The following is a 19,260-nucleotide window of genomic DNA, read 5'->3' as shown; positions in this document are numbered from 1 at the left end:
ATTTTAAACAGTGAAGCATACTAAATAGCATGTGTAAAATTTGCTCTAATTCTATTTACAAAGTATGGAATAGGTTGCAGAATGGCATGTGTTGGAATTGATGTTGGTCGGTTTAGTTATAGATAGAGACCGCATATTTAAGTTCGTTCAATTTCATGTCAATGTTCCTTTGAAAAGGCGACGTCTGTTATGATACATATGTGGTGAAGGGTATCATATAGTCGGCCCAGTCCGACTTTACTACTTTTACTTACTGGTTTATTTTTCGTTTTATATGTGTCGCTTATTATTACGTCTTAACATATATGGCCAAAAAAATATATTTTCATTACCTGCGTATTAAATATAAGCTCTGAAAATTTTTGTTGCCTGTGGGCAACATTGGGTTATAAAGGCATAAAGACTTTCAACGTTCGCTTCTCAATCAGCCATGGCTTCTCATCAGAATCCTTGCTATGTGGAGTAGAAGAATGTTTTCTTTCATCACCAACAACTTCAATTCCATTTCAAGACTTTGGTGATTCTCAGTTAAATGTCAGCCATTCTGTTTTTTCGGTAGCGAACTATACAAACAAAAAGTTTACAAAACGAACCTTAGGTTGAGTTATGGATATCGGTTTTTATAATATCTACATATAAATAAGAACGGATTAAAACAAGTATTATTAGCCGAAATATTATTATTTATAAACTATAAAGTAATCCTTAAATAAACATGCATATGTTCAAGCTCATTGTCGGACAAATGTGGACGTTGACTTTCAGTAGAGCTAAATCCGAAACGAAATACTACTGTGCAATGGCGCCCAACCGTAGTCTATTGTGACGTGTCTCAAGTTTGGTTCGAATGAGGTATATATTACTCCTAGCGTATACGACCCGGTGCAATATTGTGCAGTGGCGCCCAACGGTAGTCAGTGTTGACGTGTCTCAAGTTTGATACTAATGAGGTATATAGAATTCTCGCAAGATTTATTAATAAGGTCGCCCAGCTACCGAATTTCAGCTTTTTTCTCTTAAGGAGACCAACCCCCAATCTCGGGGTCAAAAATTTTTCGAATCTACACTAATTCAAGAATGTCCCTACAAACTTTCAAGTGAAAATCTCAAGAACTCTTGAAGAAATGCCGATTTATTCTGTCAGCAGCAAGTGACGGCTAAAGGGCTACTCAAATTTAAACGCGTTTTTCTCTAAACGAATGACGGGTACGATAACTCAAAAACTAATAACCCAATCGATTCAAAATTTTTATACGTTTCTCTGTGAGTGTATAGCTATCGTATGAACTAGGATAAACCCAATCGGTGAAGAACTTCCGTATTTTTTTAACTTGGTTTTTGGTCAAAAATCGGCAATTTTCCTAAAATATTTTTTCAAAGGTCCGTTATTTTGTTAATTTTAGAGCGAAGTCAATAATCCTAGTTCATACGAGAGCCAGACATGTACTCTTTCTAACACTGTTGAAATTTTCGGATTCCGATGTTGCCGTGAGGAGTTATCATGCCCGCCACCAAAAATAAGGACTTTTCTTTAATTTAAAAAAAAAAACAACAATAAAACAATAACAAAAATTTGTTGTAAATTATTTTTTCTTCTCTTGTACATCTTCAAAAATATATATATGCAAAGTTACATACCTTAACAAGCATTGGTATTGATTTACCAGCCCTTTGAAAATCTTGAAGAATTAAAATCGAGAATGGGGGGGTTCCCATAATTCTTTGTTTATGTTCTCACATCGGAAATCAATTCACAATAATGGATTTTGGCAGCAAACTTGATAGACTGCTTATATGGAGCTGGCCTCCCAGAATGTCCTTATTAATAGGCCTTGATTCCTCGTATATATGACCCTGCACAAAAATTATACACTGGCGCCCAACCGTAGTCTATGTTGACGTGTCTCACATTTGCTTCGAATGAAGTATATATTTTTCCTAGCGTATACAATTCGGTGCAATATTGTCAAATGGCGCCCAACGGTAATCTATGTTGACGTGTCTCAAGTTTGATACTAATGAGGTATATAGAAGTTTTTCTCTTAAGTCTAATAATGGATTTTGGCAGCAAATTTAATAGACTGCCTCCCAGGATGACCTTATTAATAGGCCTTGATTCCTCGTATATACGACCCTGTACAAAAGTTATACACTGGCGCCCAACCGTAGTCTATGTTGACGTGTCTAAAGTGTCTACTCCTCGACTATATACCGTAACGTATTTGTTATCAATATAAAGGTTCTACTTAAATATACTGGTACCATGTACGGACCATTTCCTTCCAAAACAAACATATGCACTATATAATGGACTAGATCGATTATCATAAAAGATTTGGTCCGGCCGTTGTCTTTATAGGAATATCGATTTTCGTAATGTTTTCTATTTTTGGGCCCCACCAAAACATATAATACACTTATGTAGGGTATAATTATTCATTCTTGAACATTGTTACTTATGTTTTACCTCTCCATTTAAATGTTATGGGCCGAACTAAATGACCAACAAGCTGTCAAACCAACTCCCATATAATAACAGCAATAATAGGCTTGTTGTCATTTCGACAAAAAAAACGGCCGCACTAATTCCATCTAAATGATAGACTTAAAAATCGATTAAATTAATTTCATGTTGACAAACTGTAACAATGGCATAATTAATGTTGAGAGGCCATTTAATAACATATATACACACATACATTCATATATATGTAAGTCCATATGTAAATATCAGGTGTAGAAATAAGTCATTTCTATATAAGACGACAATATGAGGTCAAATTACCTCAGGGACATAATCAACAAAACAACTGCAACAACAACAAAAATACCATTACATTTCTATGGAATTTGTAATTGAATTGTCAGTTTTTCCCCCCACCACCACAATCGCTGTAGTTTAAAAATGGTCAAACATGTCGACTAAAAGTCATTACAAATAAATAGAACAGCAATTAAACTAATGACCAGTACGACCATTGAGAATTTACAAATGTTCGAAAGGTATGGACGGACGGACGGACGGACAGAAAAAAAAATTTCATATCAATAAGCATATACATATGATGAAAAATGTTAATGCGAAAAGGGTGTTGTTGAAATGGGGTGACACATTTGTCAAATAGTTTCTTCTAATAAAATCATTTGCTATATCCGGAATCCCCTGAGTTTATGATATTAAATTTTAATTTAGACAAAAAGACAGGCAGAAGTTAAATGGTAAAAGGCTGTTGTTAATTTTATAACATAATTTCGAATAAATCCATTACCGCCTAAGAGTCTAAACGCAACCACAGAGTCTAGAGTCAGCGACGATCGTTTAACGTGTGTTTCTTATAGGCAATGGGAAATCCCGACGGCTGACATTCGCGTCTAGCGGCTTGACGCTAGAACAAATTTTATTCATTTTTGCTCAGCGTCATACTCAAATTTTCTCTCTTGCTCTCAATTGAGTTGCCAAAATTTAGGCAAATATCAGCAGTGCTACCAACATTTCAATGGAAATTTATATCAAAACATATGGCAGTGCTGTTAACAAAAAACAAACATTTTCAAAGATTGTGAATGTTTTTTTTAACGAATTAATAATAAAAAGGAAGAAACATCGCGGAAATAAAAAGATACGAAATTTTGTATAACTTGGAATCTCCTGATTACAAAAGCACAATCAAAAAGGAAGAAATTTGGAAGAGTATTGCCGAGCAAAAACAAATAATTGACATTTTGTTGCGCTAACCGCTAAGGGAGCAATACAAAGTGGACTTTTGGCATTTAGAGTCTAAACGCAACCATAGAGTCAGGAGTCAGCGGCAAACCAAATTCAATTTATTAATTAATATACAATAATGTCAACGAACTTGTGGAAAATAATTTTTTTCTATTTTATTTTTAAATTTTTCTTCCATTTTATTATTAATTCGTTAAAAAACGTCCACATGTTTAAAAATAGATTGCAATAATTTGTTTTTTATACCCTACACAACTATGTTGTCAGGGTATTATAGCTTTGTGCAGCCCCAAAAGTTTGCAACGCCGCGAAATATTGGTCCTAGACCCAGCTTTAAGTATACCGATCGTCATATCTCGACTAGCTGAGTCGATCTAGACATGTGTGTCCGTCCGTCTGTCCATTATAATTTGTAAACACGATACAGGCCACAGTTATGGACCAATCTTCACGAAATTGTTTTTGGGAAAGATCGACTAATAATTAGGGGATGAAATGGACAAAATACTAAATTTTTGTCGGTTTTTCTGGTCGCTCCAGTGGCCGCAATAATGGCTCGAACATCGTAAAATTTTGCAGGGCATCAGCATGCCTGTTTTGATAAAGATCGGTCAATATTTAGCGGGTCAAATTGACCCTGACTTTTGTGTGAAAAATGATACAATTTGTATTCTATATCATATATATTTACTCCTGAAGGACATAGGCCCGAGAAGTTGATATTATATTCAAGAGCAGTGGTTGACCTTTAAATTAATACCAAATATATTGTTGTATGTGCTCGGATGTGGGAGTAACACCTAAATATTTACATATTATTTAGTAACCCATTATGACTATAGAGAGGTTCCAGTTATGGTCAAGGACAACGCCTATAATTTTCGGTTATGATCAGATAATAATTTTAGAATGAAGTGTACCGAAAACTTTATTTTATGTGTTTTTTTTTCGAGTCGATCTATAGACCTCAAATGAAAGCCGAACATCACAACGCAACCCACGGTGAAAGGAATCTGGACAATAGCTGTACTGAATACTCGTGTGAGGAAGAGGAGCTGTTTACCTTTAATCGGGCAAGAGGGTGCAAATATCACGAAATATTGCCCAGGCTCGGAATAAACATCAGCAGAAAATTTGGTATCGTATGGTCGGGGGTATACTGCTCCGCTCATTGTTTTTTTTTTTTTTTTTTTTTTTTAACAGCATTGCCATATGTTATGATATAAATTTCCATTGAAATGTTGATAGCACTGCTGATTTTTTTCCTAAAATATGGCAACTCTATTGAGAGCAAGAGAGAAAATTTGACTATGACGCTGAGCAAAAATTAATAAAATCTATTCTAGAGTCAAGCCGCTAGACGCGAACGTCAGCCGTCGCGATTTCCCGTTGCCAATAAGAAATACACGGTAAACGACCGTCGCTGACTCTAGACGCTCTGGTTGCGTTTAGACTCTAACTCTTTCGTTTGGTGTTTACGCCGGCGAAAAAGTATGACGCTGACTCGTGACTTTCTGGTTGCGTTTAGACTTTAAATGCCAAAAGTCCATTATGTGTTGCTAATTCTTATTTAGCTCTGGCTAATACATTAAGTTATGAAATTTGAAAACGTAGATTTGCATAATGCCCCTAAAAGTATGCTAAAGATATGATTTAATAATTATTAAGGTTAATTGCAATAAATTCCAACAAAAAAAATAAAAAAATAATGCCTCAATGATTAAAATAATAACAAATTTAGTTAGCTTTTAATATGAAATTAAGCGGTAAAATGGTACTGACATATAAGGAGAGGAAACCAAAAAAATATATACCGACCAAATTTACCCAATTTTTAATACAGTTAAGGGCAAAATGTAACAAAAGGAATAAAGTAATTTGAATATAAATAACTAAAATTATTGAGAAAAATATGCGTAATAATAAACAGAAAACAGTATGGAATTAATAAAATATAATTGGAGAATTAAAAATAATATTTAAAAATTAGTGAGAATAATACAATAAATATTTTAATATATTAAATTCAGTAAATCTTCCAAATAAATCGAATTGGACAAACAATTAATTGAAAACACTTTTACCTAAAAGACAGCCAATGACAATTACAAAATATTTTCAAATTTTTACAAATCAAAAACATTTCAAAAGTCGAATATTGCATAATGTTAAATAAATATTTGAGGATAACAAATCAACAAAGCTTCTGAAAATTGACCAAAAAAAATCGGCAAATTCTTTTCAAGAAATACTAGATATAATAACAATCAAAATCTTTACAAATCAAAGAGTATTTCAAAAACATTTACATCAACATCTGCGGCACAAAGGGTATCACAGACCTTTATCGACCAATCAATTTCCAAAATAAAAAAAAAAATTTATTTGAAACTCAAATGTCTGCCATTCAAATCATGCAATGCACATATAAAGAATCCACAAAGGATCCATTCACAATAACGACTCGAAAAATTCAATTCATTTCAACGTAAGACATTTTTTTATTGAATTTCTTGTATTCCAAAATTCACATCGAAATTCGAAATCATACATTGCCTTGCAAAACATTTGTGCACTTTTCCCAAGTTAATATTGAGCATTTCTGGCAAAATTTGTGTAACGAAAATTTGTAATAAATAGTTCTCACCGGACTATTTGCTCAAAAATCTCTTCTAATGTAGGTTATCAAATACAAAATACCCCTAATAATAATTTTGGGTATAACCAAGTCTTACGGAATGTACTTTATATAGAGTAGAGCATATAAAGATGCTCCCAAAAAGTTCTCCGAAAAAGTCTCAGGATGTCCATAATGAAATATAAATCCTTAGTAGGGTACTTAGTGTATCAAAGATCTACAATAGCTCGTTATATTTTAAATACTCCATGAAATATAGAAGACTAGTCGAATATGTTGATATATATTGTACAGACGTTTTTCCGAATGACGTATTATGGTCTGATATACTGGATAAAATGCCAGCATCTACAGCTTTCCTACAAAAAGATCATAATCTATGGCCTTTAACCTCATATCAAATCGTATTTGCTTTACTTAAGAATACTAGTGCTTCGAGGTGCTCCAGTCTTTGTTTGATGTAAAAAGACATATTTCCTGTCAATTCTCGTCCTCGGAGGTTCATTCGACAGCGATATTCACCGTCGATGTAGATCGGCTCGTAGATCTTTCGAATTTTTTTCTGGCTCATCTGTTTGTGAAAGTACCCATGCTTCAGGTCCATACACCAGTACGGATAGCATCAGCGCCTTGTAGAGTGTGAGTTTGGTCTGGCGAGAGGTAGCCATAGTAACATCTGTCGACCAACACAATTTTCCTCCGAATTTCAAAACTGATGTCATTAGTTTTATTTATGGCCGTAGCGAGATATATAAAATCCTCGACTACCTCAAAGCTATAGTTTTAAAATTCCACAGTTGGTCAGAGCCTACTGGACGTCTTGCGCGTTGAAACCATCAGCATGGTCTTTTTTGCCATTTGTTCAATGGTGGTTGTTACCGCTCGCAATATTCGATTTATTATGTCGATGTCGTCGGCGAGTATCATGTGCTGCTTGATGTATAGATTACCATTTCTTTTAACCTTTCCATCTCGTATGACCTGTTTGCAACATGATGGTAAACAGTCCACATGACAAACTGTTACCTTGTCTGAATCCTCGTTCGGTATTGAAGGGCTCCAAGAGATCCTTTCCGACTTTAACTAATGCCGTATTAATTTTGCAAGAATGCCGAACGCAAAAATGGCTTTAAACACTTCTGAGCGGCTTTGTAGTCGACGAATATGTGGAATCTGTCGTTATGTTTTTCGTGTGCATTTTCCAGGATTTGGCGTAGGTCTATAGTAGATTTGCTGCTTTATTATTCTTCAGTCGATTGATTGCTATTCTGGCCTCATCTTGGCTAGGTGGCATACACTCTATACCGTCATCTCTTATTGGTTCTAGGGTATCTTCTTCACCTTCACAATTTGATACCAGAAGCTTTTAAAAATGCTCCTTCGAAATCCTCAACACGCGGATGATGTGACTGCCTCAAGTCAATCGGTTTGTTTTAAAATTTCCGGACTTCATTCTGACTCCTGTACGTCTCGATTTGCTCACGGGTTTCTTGCTTTTCTTTTTTCCCTTAAAGCAATTCGATCATCCACTATAGTGAACCCTTAGACGAGGTCTTTTATTATCCAGTTAGCCATAAATCCGCTGCCAAATTCATGTCTCTTTTCATGACAGCTGTAATACAGTGCGCAATCGTCTGATTTACTTACACCTGTCCCTTTCCATCGCATTTCCTGCAAGGCAATAATATCGGCATTGTACTTCTTGAGAATATCCGCCAAAGCGAAAACTTTCGGTTCAATGTGCGCACATTCCAAGTGCAGATTCGCCGATATTGGTACTTTATGCGGTTGCGGGGGTCGTCAGCATTAGGGGGTAAGATGGGTTTTCCGAGTATGGGCAATTTACCCGATGCCTCAACCTATTCTTATAGTGCTTATGGGTGAACATGCGGCACATATTTGCTTACTATTTCAACGATTGTTGAAAGTAGCAGGTTACGCCCCGAGGAGGTCCGTGTCCCCAATTGAGATGAAAGAGAGACCAAGATAAGCCTGGGTTTTGCCATGTTAAAGCCAATCATAGCCGTTCCTTGGTATCTATCATCCCCTACGTTTTTCCCATGATCACAACTCTATTTCGGCCTTTAGACTTTTCAATACAAAAAATCGATAAATCGGTTAATTAAAAGTCGAGTGAACTAGTTGTGAACTTGCAATGTTTTTGCTCATTTCGTATGTCATCTTATCTACCTCTTCACTTAGACCCTGGATGTTTGCTTTCGCTTTCTGACTATTGGACGAGTAAGCCCTGGAGAATAAACGACACTCACACCAGCCCGACATCGTAAATTTATTATTTTCATTGGCTGTAGTTTTTAAGGGAAACACCCTCGTAATCAGTATTGGTTCGTGAGAATAAAGCCTTTAACTGGCCCAGTCTACCCTGTAGGTAGGAGACTGTTCTTTTTATAGATCTATAAAGATCTTCTTAATTCGTTGGTCCAGTTATTATACCCTACACAACTATTTTGTCAGGGTATTATAGCTTTGTGCAGCCCCAGAAGTTTGTAACGCTGCGAAATATTGGTCCTAGACCCACCTTTAAGCATACCGATCGTCATATCTCGAATAGATGAGTTGATCTAGACATGTGTGTCCGTCCGTCCGTCTGTCCATTAAAATTTGTAAACACGATACAGGCCACAGTTATGGATAAATCTTCACGAAATTTTGCATGTAGGATGGGTTCTGGCCGATGAAGACCCCTATTGTTTTTGGTAAAGATCGGTTAATATTTAGGGGATGAAATGGACCAAAAACTTATTTTATTTCTGGTCGCTTCAGAGGCCGCAATTATGGTACAAACATCTCGAATTTTTGCATGGAGGAGGGGATCGGGCCAAAGAAAAGGCATGCCTGTTTTGATAATGATCGGTCAATATTTAACGGGTCAAATGGACCCTGAGTTTTGTGTGAAAAATGACCAAATTTGTATTCAATGGCGTATATATTTACTCCTGAAGGACATAGACCCAAGATATTGATAGTATATCCAAGAGGAGTGGTTGGCCTTTAAATTGATACCAATTATATGTTGTATGTGATCGGATGTGGAAGTTACACTTAAATATTTACAGGTGCTTACGTACTCAGATATTATTTAGTAACCCATTGCCACACTATATGGCGGAAATATAGCGCTGATCGCTTTTAAATTTTTCATGAGGTTCCAGATATGTTCAATGACAACAGCTATAATTTTCGACGATGATCAGATAATAATTTTGGGATGAAGTGGACCAAAAACATGACTTTTTTTGAGTTTTTTTTTCTAGTCGATCTATAGGCCACAACAACCCACGATGAAGGGAATATGAAGAAGTAGTTAAAAGGACTGTATTGAATATTAGTAATATTCGGAAAATATGTCAATGTAAGGAAGAGGTGCTTTTGGCCTCTTATCGGGAAAGAGTGTGCAACTCTAACGAACTATTGCTCAAGCTCGGAATAAAACTTGCAGAAAGATAGAGTTCCATGATAGTTGTGTAGGGTATCGTATGGTCGACCCCGTCCGACTATACTGCTCCGCTCACTGGTTTATGAATTTAATTCAGTTCAAGTTTATTTCAAAAAATATAAAATGGAATTTAATTTCAAAAATTAGGCAAATTTTTTGTTAAATTTAATTTTCTCCAAAATTTTGCTCTTAACTGTATTACAATAAAAAAATCTATCAATAACATGTTAAAATATATTTTCATCCTCATCATCTGACTATTTTTTGATAATACTAAAACAACAACATATTTTATATATCAAAAATATTATTCCAGTCGGTACAAAAATTAATGTATGAATCTGGACAAATATCATCGGTAAGTGGCTGCTTGTAGAAAACAAACAAACAAAAAATAATAATAGAGGCGATTGCTATAGTTGTTTTTGTTACAATAAAAAAATACGCAAATGCAAAGAAAACAAAAAACTGCTAAATTTTCATTATTTGTTTCATTTTCTCTTTCAATGCCAAATCACGACAAACCAAAAATAAAACTCGAAACATTTTCATTCATTACAGAAATAATAGACAATATGTACACAAAAAAAAAACAGAAACTTTTAAAACATTTTCAAAATCATACGCAAATCTACATATAGAACAATTAGATACATACTAATATATCGTATGTTCGTTAAATTACATACATTACAATTATCGAGTAGAGGTTAAAATATATATATATATATATGTGAATGTTTGTATCTCACCTGACATGTGTTAAATTTGAAATATTGATATCATCAATTTAAAAGAGCATATATGAATCATCACTTTATTAAATACAAAAACAAAGAATTGAAATAAAAAAATGGGCGAGTTTGGCATAATTTTTCAATTTGCAAATAAAGGGCAGGCGCTCCTTGGTGTAAACAAAGCAAAGAAAAAAAACACATAATTGGTCCCATAGCAAACTCGCTTTGATCATCATCATAATCCGGCAATCAATCATCTATCTATCGGTGTGTGTAATCATCATCATATTTACATCAGCATCATCATCATCACAATTAATTATTTTTTTTTATAAAATGCATCATCACCATCATCTGCATACAATTTTCTAATAACGTTTTGTTTTCCTGCTGGATTTATTTCGCTTCTTTTCACTTAACTGGATTTACTACTAAAAATAATAAAAACAAAACACAACTTGCAAAACATAAAAAATTAAAAGTCTATTTTTCCAACTGTGTACTGAATAATTTTTCTATAAATATTTACTTTTGTGTCCAATCCAAATAAAAAAAAAAAAACAAATCAACCAACCAACCAAACCACAACCAATGTCCACACTTAAGCAGACAACATTTGGTCGCACAACACTAACCACTTCCCAGGAACTGGAACGGGCCACCGAGCGGGCCGACAAAGCGGCAGCCGAACTAAGACGTACCCAAGCCGAGCTGAGAGTCACTCAGGTATATTCAGCGTTTTTAGATATTTTCAAAACAAAATCAAATATATTTTTCGAAAAATATATATTCCACAATTTGTTTTCAATTATTATTCTTTGTTTTTTTGTACTCTCTTATTTGTGTGTGTTTCTTTTTTGAGTTTTGTTTTTTTACATATTCATACTACAAAATATATATCATACAATATGTTTTTTTGATTAAATCTTTCACCAAAAAAAAAAACAAAATTATTTATTATTATAAATTTTATTAAAAAATAAAAAAACATATATAATTAAAATAATTAAAAATGAAAACTAAATAAAAAAATATGCCCTAAATTTGGTGGATCTGTTTCTGAGGGTCGAAAGAAATTGAGGCAAAAGAAGTCCCTTGTGGACATCTATATAATACTATATATGTAGGATTTTCGTCGATAATGTTTTATTTATAAAATCAATCCCTTAAAACATTTTTGTTATTTGAATTTTACCTTGTAAGGACAGTGATCATTTGAAAGTTATTTCAAATTATTTGGTTATTTATACTCTTTCGAGTCGAGCTTGATGATCTAAGTTTTGCAATGAAAAGTAAAGCCAGGAGAAGAACCTACGTACCCACCATTATGCGACGCGTTTCGCCGTTGGTTAAGCGGCTCATCGGGCATATTGGGCTATGTGGCTTTACAAAGGTCATACGTTGATAACTTCTATTTATTCCGCCCTGATGCGAAACTTACATATTCGAATTAAATCCAAAATTTGTCAAAGTTCGACATTTGTCTTCATTCTAGGAACAGTCCTTTTCAAAGCAGATTTTTTTTTTTTTTTTTTTTTGTAGCGATGGATAATTAATCCACACACCTACAATTTCTTCCATGGTATACACATGTTTTTGCGCAACCGTTTTGGAAGTGTGTTGATGGCTCAGAACGTTAAGTGGTCTGACAACATTTGTGTTGCTTCGAGGACCTAGGATCGAGCCCTAGCCTGGCTCAGCTGAAATTAATTTTTGTTATTTGAATTTTGCCTTGTAAGGGCAGTGATCATTTCAAAGTAATTTTAAGTGATTATTTATACTCTTTCGAGTCGAGCTTGATGATCTAAGTTTTGCAATGAAACATTTTTGCGAAATTAGTGTTTCGCAGTGTTTTATACCCTTCACCCCACTGTGGTACAGGGTATTATGTCATTGTGCATATGTTTGTAACAGTCAAAAGGAATCGAGATAGACACATGGTTCCTTTTAAGAATATTCATATAATCACTTTCTAAGTCGATTTATGCATGTCCTTCCGTCCGTCTGTCCGTTTGTAGATATTAAATTGTAAACAAAGTACAGGTCGCATTTATGATCCGATTTGGATGAAATTTGGCACAAGTCACTTATTTGGCCCAAAGACGAACCCTATTGAAGTTCAAGAAAATCGGTTCAGATTTAGATATAGCTCCCATACATAGTGTGGTCCGATTTAAAGTAAATGGTGCGCCAAAGTCCCTATATATCTTTCGATTTGCACGAAATTTGGTATAACGTACTGAATTGAGCCTAGAATGATGTCTTCCAAGTTTCGTGGAAATCGGTTCAGATTTAGATATAGCTCCCATATATAGTTTTGTCCGATTTAAGGTAAATGGTGCACCAAAGTCCCTTTATATCTTTCGATTTGCAAGAAATTTGGCATAACGTACTGAATTGAGACTGTAGTTATGTCTGCCATGTTTCGTGATAATCGGTTCAGGTTAAGATATAGCTCCCATATATATTTTCGTCCGATTTAAAGTAAATGGTGCACCAAAGTCCCTATATATCTTTCGATTTGCACGAAATTTGGCCTAACGTCCTGAATTGAGACTATAATGATGTCTGCCATGTGTCGTGATAATCGGTTATGATTTAGATATAGCTCCCATATATAGGTTCATCCGATTTTATGTAAATGGTGCACCAAAGTCCCTATATATATCTTTCGATTTGCACGAAATTTGTCTAACGTACTGAATTGAGCCTAGAGTGATGTGTGCTAAGTTTCGTGGAAATCCGTTCAGATTTAGATATTGTTCCCATATATATTTTCGTCCGATTTAAGGTAAATGGGGCACTAAAGTCCCTTTATATCTTTCGATTTTCAAGAAATTTGGCATAACGTACTGAATTGAGACTGTAGTTATGTCTGCCATGTTTCGTGATAATCGGTTCAGGTTAAGATATAGCTCCCATATATATTTTTGTCCGATTTAAGGTAAATGGGGCACTGAAGTCCCTATACATCTTTCGATTTGCACGAAATTTGGCATAGGTTACTGAATTAGGTACAGAATGATGTGTGCTAAGTTTCGTGAAAATCGGTTCCGATTTAGATATAGCTCCCATATATATTTTCGTCCGATTTAAAGTAAATGGTGCACCAAAGTCCCTATATATCTTTCGATTTGCACGAAATTTGGCATAGGGTACTGAATTAGGCACAGAATGATGTGTGCTAAGTTTCGTGAAAATCGGTTCCGATTTAGATATAGCGCCCATATATATTTTCGTCCGTATTAGCAACTTCATATTTATTATTTTATTTTTATCCAGAATATATCTATTCTCCGGATAGTAAATAGAAATATTTAAATTAAATTTTGACCCTGGCAATCGAAACTCGATTCATTGAGACTTCTTTTAAATTGGATCTTAAACTATAGAACGTTAAAAAAAGCCTTTCTTTTTCCACCTTCTTCTGGTCGTTGCATCACTTCCCTGGTCAGCGGGGTTCCAAAGATGGAATTACTTTCTTTTAAATTTTGTTAAAATTATTGTCGTTGTATAAACCACTACATACGCTTTTTCGAATAACTTATTCGAATTAAAAAAAAAACTGTTCACAAAATAATTTCAAATTTTTGAGCTCTTTATTCTACATTGCTTCTGTATTTTTTTTTTCTTTGTAAATTTTCCATTAAGCTGACAGAATTTCTTCAACCTTTTAGGTAAAATTTTTCAGCATCAATTTCCTTCACAATCGGTCACTGATCCGGCTCAAAAGACCAATGATAACTGGGATCTCTATTGTACGGATATTCTCCGAACGGAGTGAAAGCAATGTTTATTCAGTCTATGTGTATTTATACACTACTTTAAAAACTAAGTATCATAATATGATTGAACCTATGTGTAAGACAGAGAGATAGAGTGCAAGTTGGACTGGAACCTTCAAACTACCAAAGATGGTCACTGCAGGCCTGAGAGACCCCATAGATCTTCTTAGAATTATAACAAATACACCATCATGTTTCCTATAGATAGTATAGCCTTTAAGTATTGTATGTTTGGATGTTTTCATTTCGGTCATGGGTAGATATTCCATCCATAGAAACATTTTGTCTGTTATGTCATAGAATACCTATATATAGAAACCATAATTTATCCACAGAAGACCTCTTCTATACATAAGAATCCTTCTGCGACTAGAACGCGTCTTGTATTCATAGAAAGTAAGTTGTATTCTTTCAAAATTAAACTTAGAATCTATTTCTCCTATGCCATATGGCTTACAATGAAGGAGACTACGAACTATTTTATTTCTAGCGCCGCATTTGGAATGCTAGGCGAATCTTTTAAAGAAACTAGTACTTATACATACTCTTCAAACTTTACGTGCCTTAAAAATTTAAAAAAATAGGTCAGACTTAAGTTAACTTAAAACTACCTTAAAACTAAAATGATGATGATAGTACATCAGACAGCCTTCTTCGTCGTAAAGATTCCCCCGTCTCGCAGCTTCAGCAAAGCTGCAGGAGGAAGGTGTTTCCTTCTAACTATGGAGTGGAGTTACTCGTTGCCCTCCAGGTATCGCTCCACTATTCCATTTTCCACAAGCTGGCTCCTTTCCAGGAAGTTGAGGGCATATTTCATCATGCAGACATCGATTCGGTTGAAGTCGATTGCATTGTAGATGTTCCTATTGGCCGGACGTCTATATATCCCATTGCTATCCAGTGTTGGTTCCATTCCTACGCATGATGCTAATATATTTTTCTCCCACATTCTAATACTTTCCACCTGGGCAGATGATATGTCTGCCCATGCTGCAAAGGAGTAGGTGATGATGGGACGAATCACTTGCTTGTATATTAGCAACTTTACCACCGAAGAAAGTCATCCTCTCATTCGAAAGAGTCTTTGATAGGCAAAGTTCATCTTTTTGGCCTTTGAAAGCACATACTCCACATGGCGACAGAAGTCGAACCTTTCGTGCAGTATGATTCCAAGGTATTTCATCCTATCTGACACTTCAATGAATTCATTGCCTTCCTTTATAGTTTGAATGTATTTCCTGAAGCTCTTTGCAGTGGACTTGGGTTTCCCTTGAAAACCACAGTTACACACTTTCCAACATTGAGTTTGAGTTCCCATTTGTTGAAGTGTTTCCATGTACACATTCAATCTTCTTTCCACAGTGCTTCCAAAACGGCCTCGTAGCGCAAGTAACACATCATGAACGTACGTAAATCACTACCTTGCCATGTTCTCCTATTTATACTTCGTTCCCTCTCGCCACAGAGATTTATCAACGATCTAGTAAAATCTCTTCAAATTTTTTTCGGACGGCAACACTGCTGGAGAGAATGTGGAATATAGAGAGCTTGACAATGATGTCACTAGTGCTCTTCTTTCTACAGAGAGCCTCTTCTATCTACAAAAAATTTCTCCTATCCCCAAAAATGTCCAAAACAAAAACTCAATAGTTCTTTCGACACTCTGAAACAGCCAATACCATTTATACATATACAATTATTTTATTTCAAAACAATTATGTCTGCATTTAAATTAAATCTCAATGTGAACACAGCCATCGGCAGCATTATGAAAAATTGTGTTATGTTTTACGTATATTTTTGTCTTCTTACAATTTTGTTTTAAGTGGTGTTAAAATAATTATCATTGGAATGATATTCAAATAATGCAACAACAACCAAAAATACACTTAGTAAATCATACAAATTCAATTCTTTATTCCGAAAATTAACAACAACAAAAAAGGCTTCGTTTTCATGTGGTTTTTTTGTTATCATTATTTTTAAGCATCATTTTTGTGTATTTAAATATTTTATTACTAAATACTATATATATGAGAGATAAATGTATATGTAATCAATTTATGAAATCAATCAATCAACACCAAATACTGCTAAAATTAAATTAAACATTAATGAAATAACAAGTACATACATACATAACATATACATACATAAATAATACCTTACCAAACCAACACCACTCAAACAAGAAATATATAAAATAAACATAACATAAATAATTTCAGAACAGTTTAAAATCAAAAATAATGTAACAATATATATAAACAACAAGCATAATTTATAATACAAATATACATACATTTGTACCAAAAAAAGTAGCAGCTTCTGTCAAAAAGTAAGCTAGAATCACATTTTTTGTAGATACACTTTGTTATCATAATTACAAATTTTGAACGTATTTTCTAACATGGAATCCAGTAAATAGCAAATTGATATAACTTTAAATGCAAATATGTCAAAATTGTGATATGTCAAAATCATGATATCTGTATGCAATGGCGCCCAAAGGAACATTCGTTATCGTAGTAAAAATTAGTAGGTTCTTGCAGTAAGGGCGCAGACCAATTATTTCCTTTATTGGCGATGAAATCAAATCTGCCCTTCCACAATTGTATAATAATGTAGTTACTTCTTCCACTCCAACCGATCTAGGAGTACCTGCGGTTCGGAAAATCTTCGGTGGGGCTCGAATACCGATTATGGCTCGGTGGGACCACAGGAACGGAAAAAGCATAAGAAATTCACCTCCAACTGCAGCCAACGTGCTTCCACGAATACCATCACCACTAAGAACTCTTCTTTTCCTAAACGCTTTACGATTAAATCTACTTTAACAACTAAGGTTCCGAGCGACTTCAAGTACCCTATGAAATCCCTCCCTTCCATACCCTATACCCATGGTTTCTAAATCCTTAATGTCTTTGTAGTAACAATATTCGGTCAATATATGTAAGGGACAGGCCTCTTTTATAGAAAATTAAACCGAAAGTCTGTTGTCACTGTCGGTCTATCTAGTCCTCTGCCTAGGAACAACGCACTCTTAACGAATAGACTTCTGCCTATTATTCCTATCGAGAAATCAGAAGGAAGTTCAACCAATCATCCTCATCCAAATGCAACTCACGCTTAAGCTTATTCTTGATAATCTTACATCTCACATTAAGTGTCACGGGGACCAGCAGTACTTGCATCGTATCTGTGGATGCCGTGGAAATTTTTTGACCCAATATAATCGCACTGGTGTTGTACTATACAGATGAATCAGTCCGCATAACACGTATGACTGACCGCTGTTAGCCTCTCTTTCAATCATGAACGTGTACAAGGAAATTAATTTTCTCGCTCATCGTTAACCCAGGATACTCGCACGCTGGAATGACGGGAGGATGGCTTCGTGTCAATCACTCGTTCAGAAGCATTAGTACCATTTTGACGACTACCACATCCAATATATAACCTTTTCACCATGGTTTTCCAGTTCAAAACCAGAAACCTTCCTATCCCTGAAATAACTAGCCCAGAGAGCAATTTCACTTCACAAAACAACAAGTGTAGTCGACAAATATACAAGGAACACTAAGCATTAAGCCTTGTCATCTAATTCCTCTTCTGAACTTTCCCAAGCACTGACAGAAGACATATGTCCCGGCCCTGAGCGTTACCATCTTCAGAGCTTTCCCAAATACGGGCAGAAGACTTATGCCCCCATACGATCGAGAATCACTTCATACCCGCTGAGGCGATTTAAGCCAAATTACGACTCGGGCACACTTCCAGGCAAGCGGAAAGTAATCTGACTAATGCAACTAGTGAAAATGAACTCGATATATTACGCCATAATCTTCCAGGAAACTTGAAAAATTCTCCGACCTTGCCATCTAATTCCTATTCTGAACTTTCCCAAGCACTGAGAGAAGACATATGCCCCGGCCCTGAGCTTTACCATCTTCAGAACTTTCCCAAATACGGGCAGAAGACTTATGCCCCGATACGATCGAGAATCACTTCATACCCGCTGAGGCTATTTAAGCCAAATTACGACTCGGGCACACTTCCATACAAAGTAATCTGACTATTGCATGTAGTGAAAATGGACTCGGTATATTACGCCATAATCCTCCGGTAGACTTGTTCAGAAACTTATAATAGCTCCAAATCAGGAGGCTACTCCAAATCGTCTACAAGCGTAGGAAATCATGGAGTCTGATGCAAGGACGTATGTAGCACTCCCTTAACCTTCCACCGTAATATTCCGTAGCACTCGAATATCACTCCTTATCGCATAATGCGACTTAAGTAAAACTACAACTCGGGCAATATATCCACACACGCGGAAAGTAACCCTGACTAAAGCAACTAGCGATAACGGGCCCGATATATTCCAGTATAACCTTCCACACGTCTTTAAACATATTTCCAGTTTCGCAATCCAAACCCGGAGGCTCCCCAATTCATCAGCAAGCGGATGAAAGTATGGAGTCTCCGAACGGTTGCAACGACGTACTTTCATGTAGCACTTTCTAAGTCTCTACGAAATATTTCCAAACACATACTTTTATGGAGCACTTCGTAAGTCTTTCGTGATCATTTTCAACAGAATCTTCCCAAACACTCGATGAAGACTTATGCCCCGATATGTGCGTATATCGCTCCGCGGGAAGTAACTCGACTTACGTATTCTTTGTTGGGCATGCAACTTTATTTGATCACCCATCTTTAGGGTGGATCAAAAATGAAGACGAGGATGACCACCTAAAAGAATATTGAAAAAGGTTATAAGAACAATAGGGTTCCTTCTATCCGCAACAGTTTCTTTTAGTTCACTCGTTCATTGGTACTCGTCATGTAATTCGGTCTTTGAAGATCTAGAAAACCGATTGGTCAAAAGCACTTAGGCACAAAACAGTCGACTT

The 19,260-nt window shown here is 35.4% G+C and overlaps 1 protein-coding gene across 1 annotated transcript in view; it reads left to right on the top strand.

Annotated features, from left to right (window-relative positions):
• The window catches only part of LOC133326266 (plectin), a 58,286-nt gene that overhangs the window by 15,308 nt on the left and 23,718 nt on the right, over window positions 1-19,260 (top strand). Inside the window, exon 5 of the mRNA XM_061534948.1 lies at window positions 11,166-11,285. Within this exon, the coding sequence (XP_061390932.1) occupies window positions 11,166-11,285 (120 nt within the window). The remainder of the gene's footprint in view (window positions 1-11,165; window positions 11,286-19,260) is intronic.

The sequence above is a fragment of the Musca vetustissima genome, unplaced genomic scaffold, assembly GCF_032173495.1.
Source record: "Musca vetustissima isolate MV318-11 ecotype Yass unplaced genomic scaffold, APGP_CSIRO_Mvet_v1 utg15341, whole genome shotgun sequence".
Lineage (NCBI taxonomy): Eukaryota > Metazoa > Arthropoda > Insecta > Diptera > Muscidae > Musca > Musca vetustissima.
The sequence above is the reverse complement of the archived record's forward strand: the minus strand, read 5'-3'. Positions and strand labels throughout refer to the sequence as shown.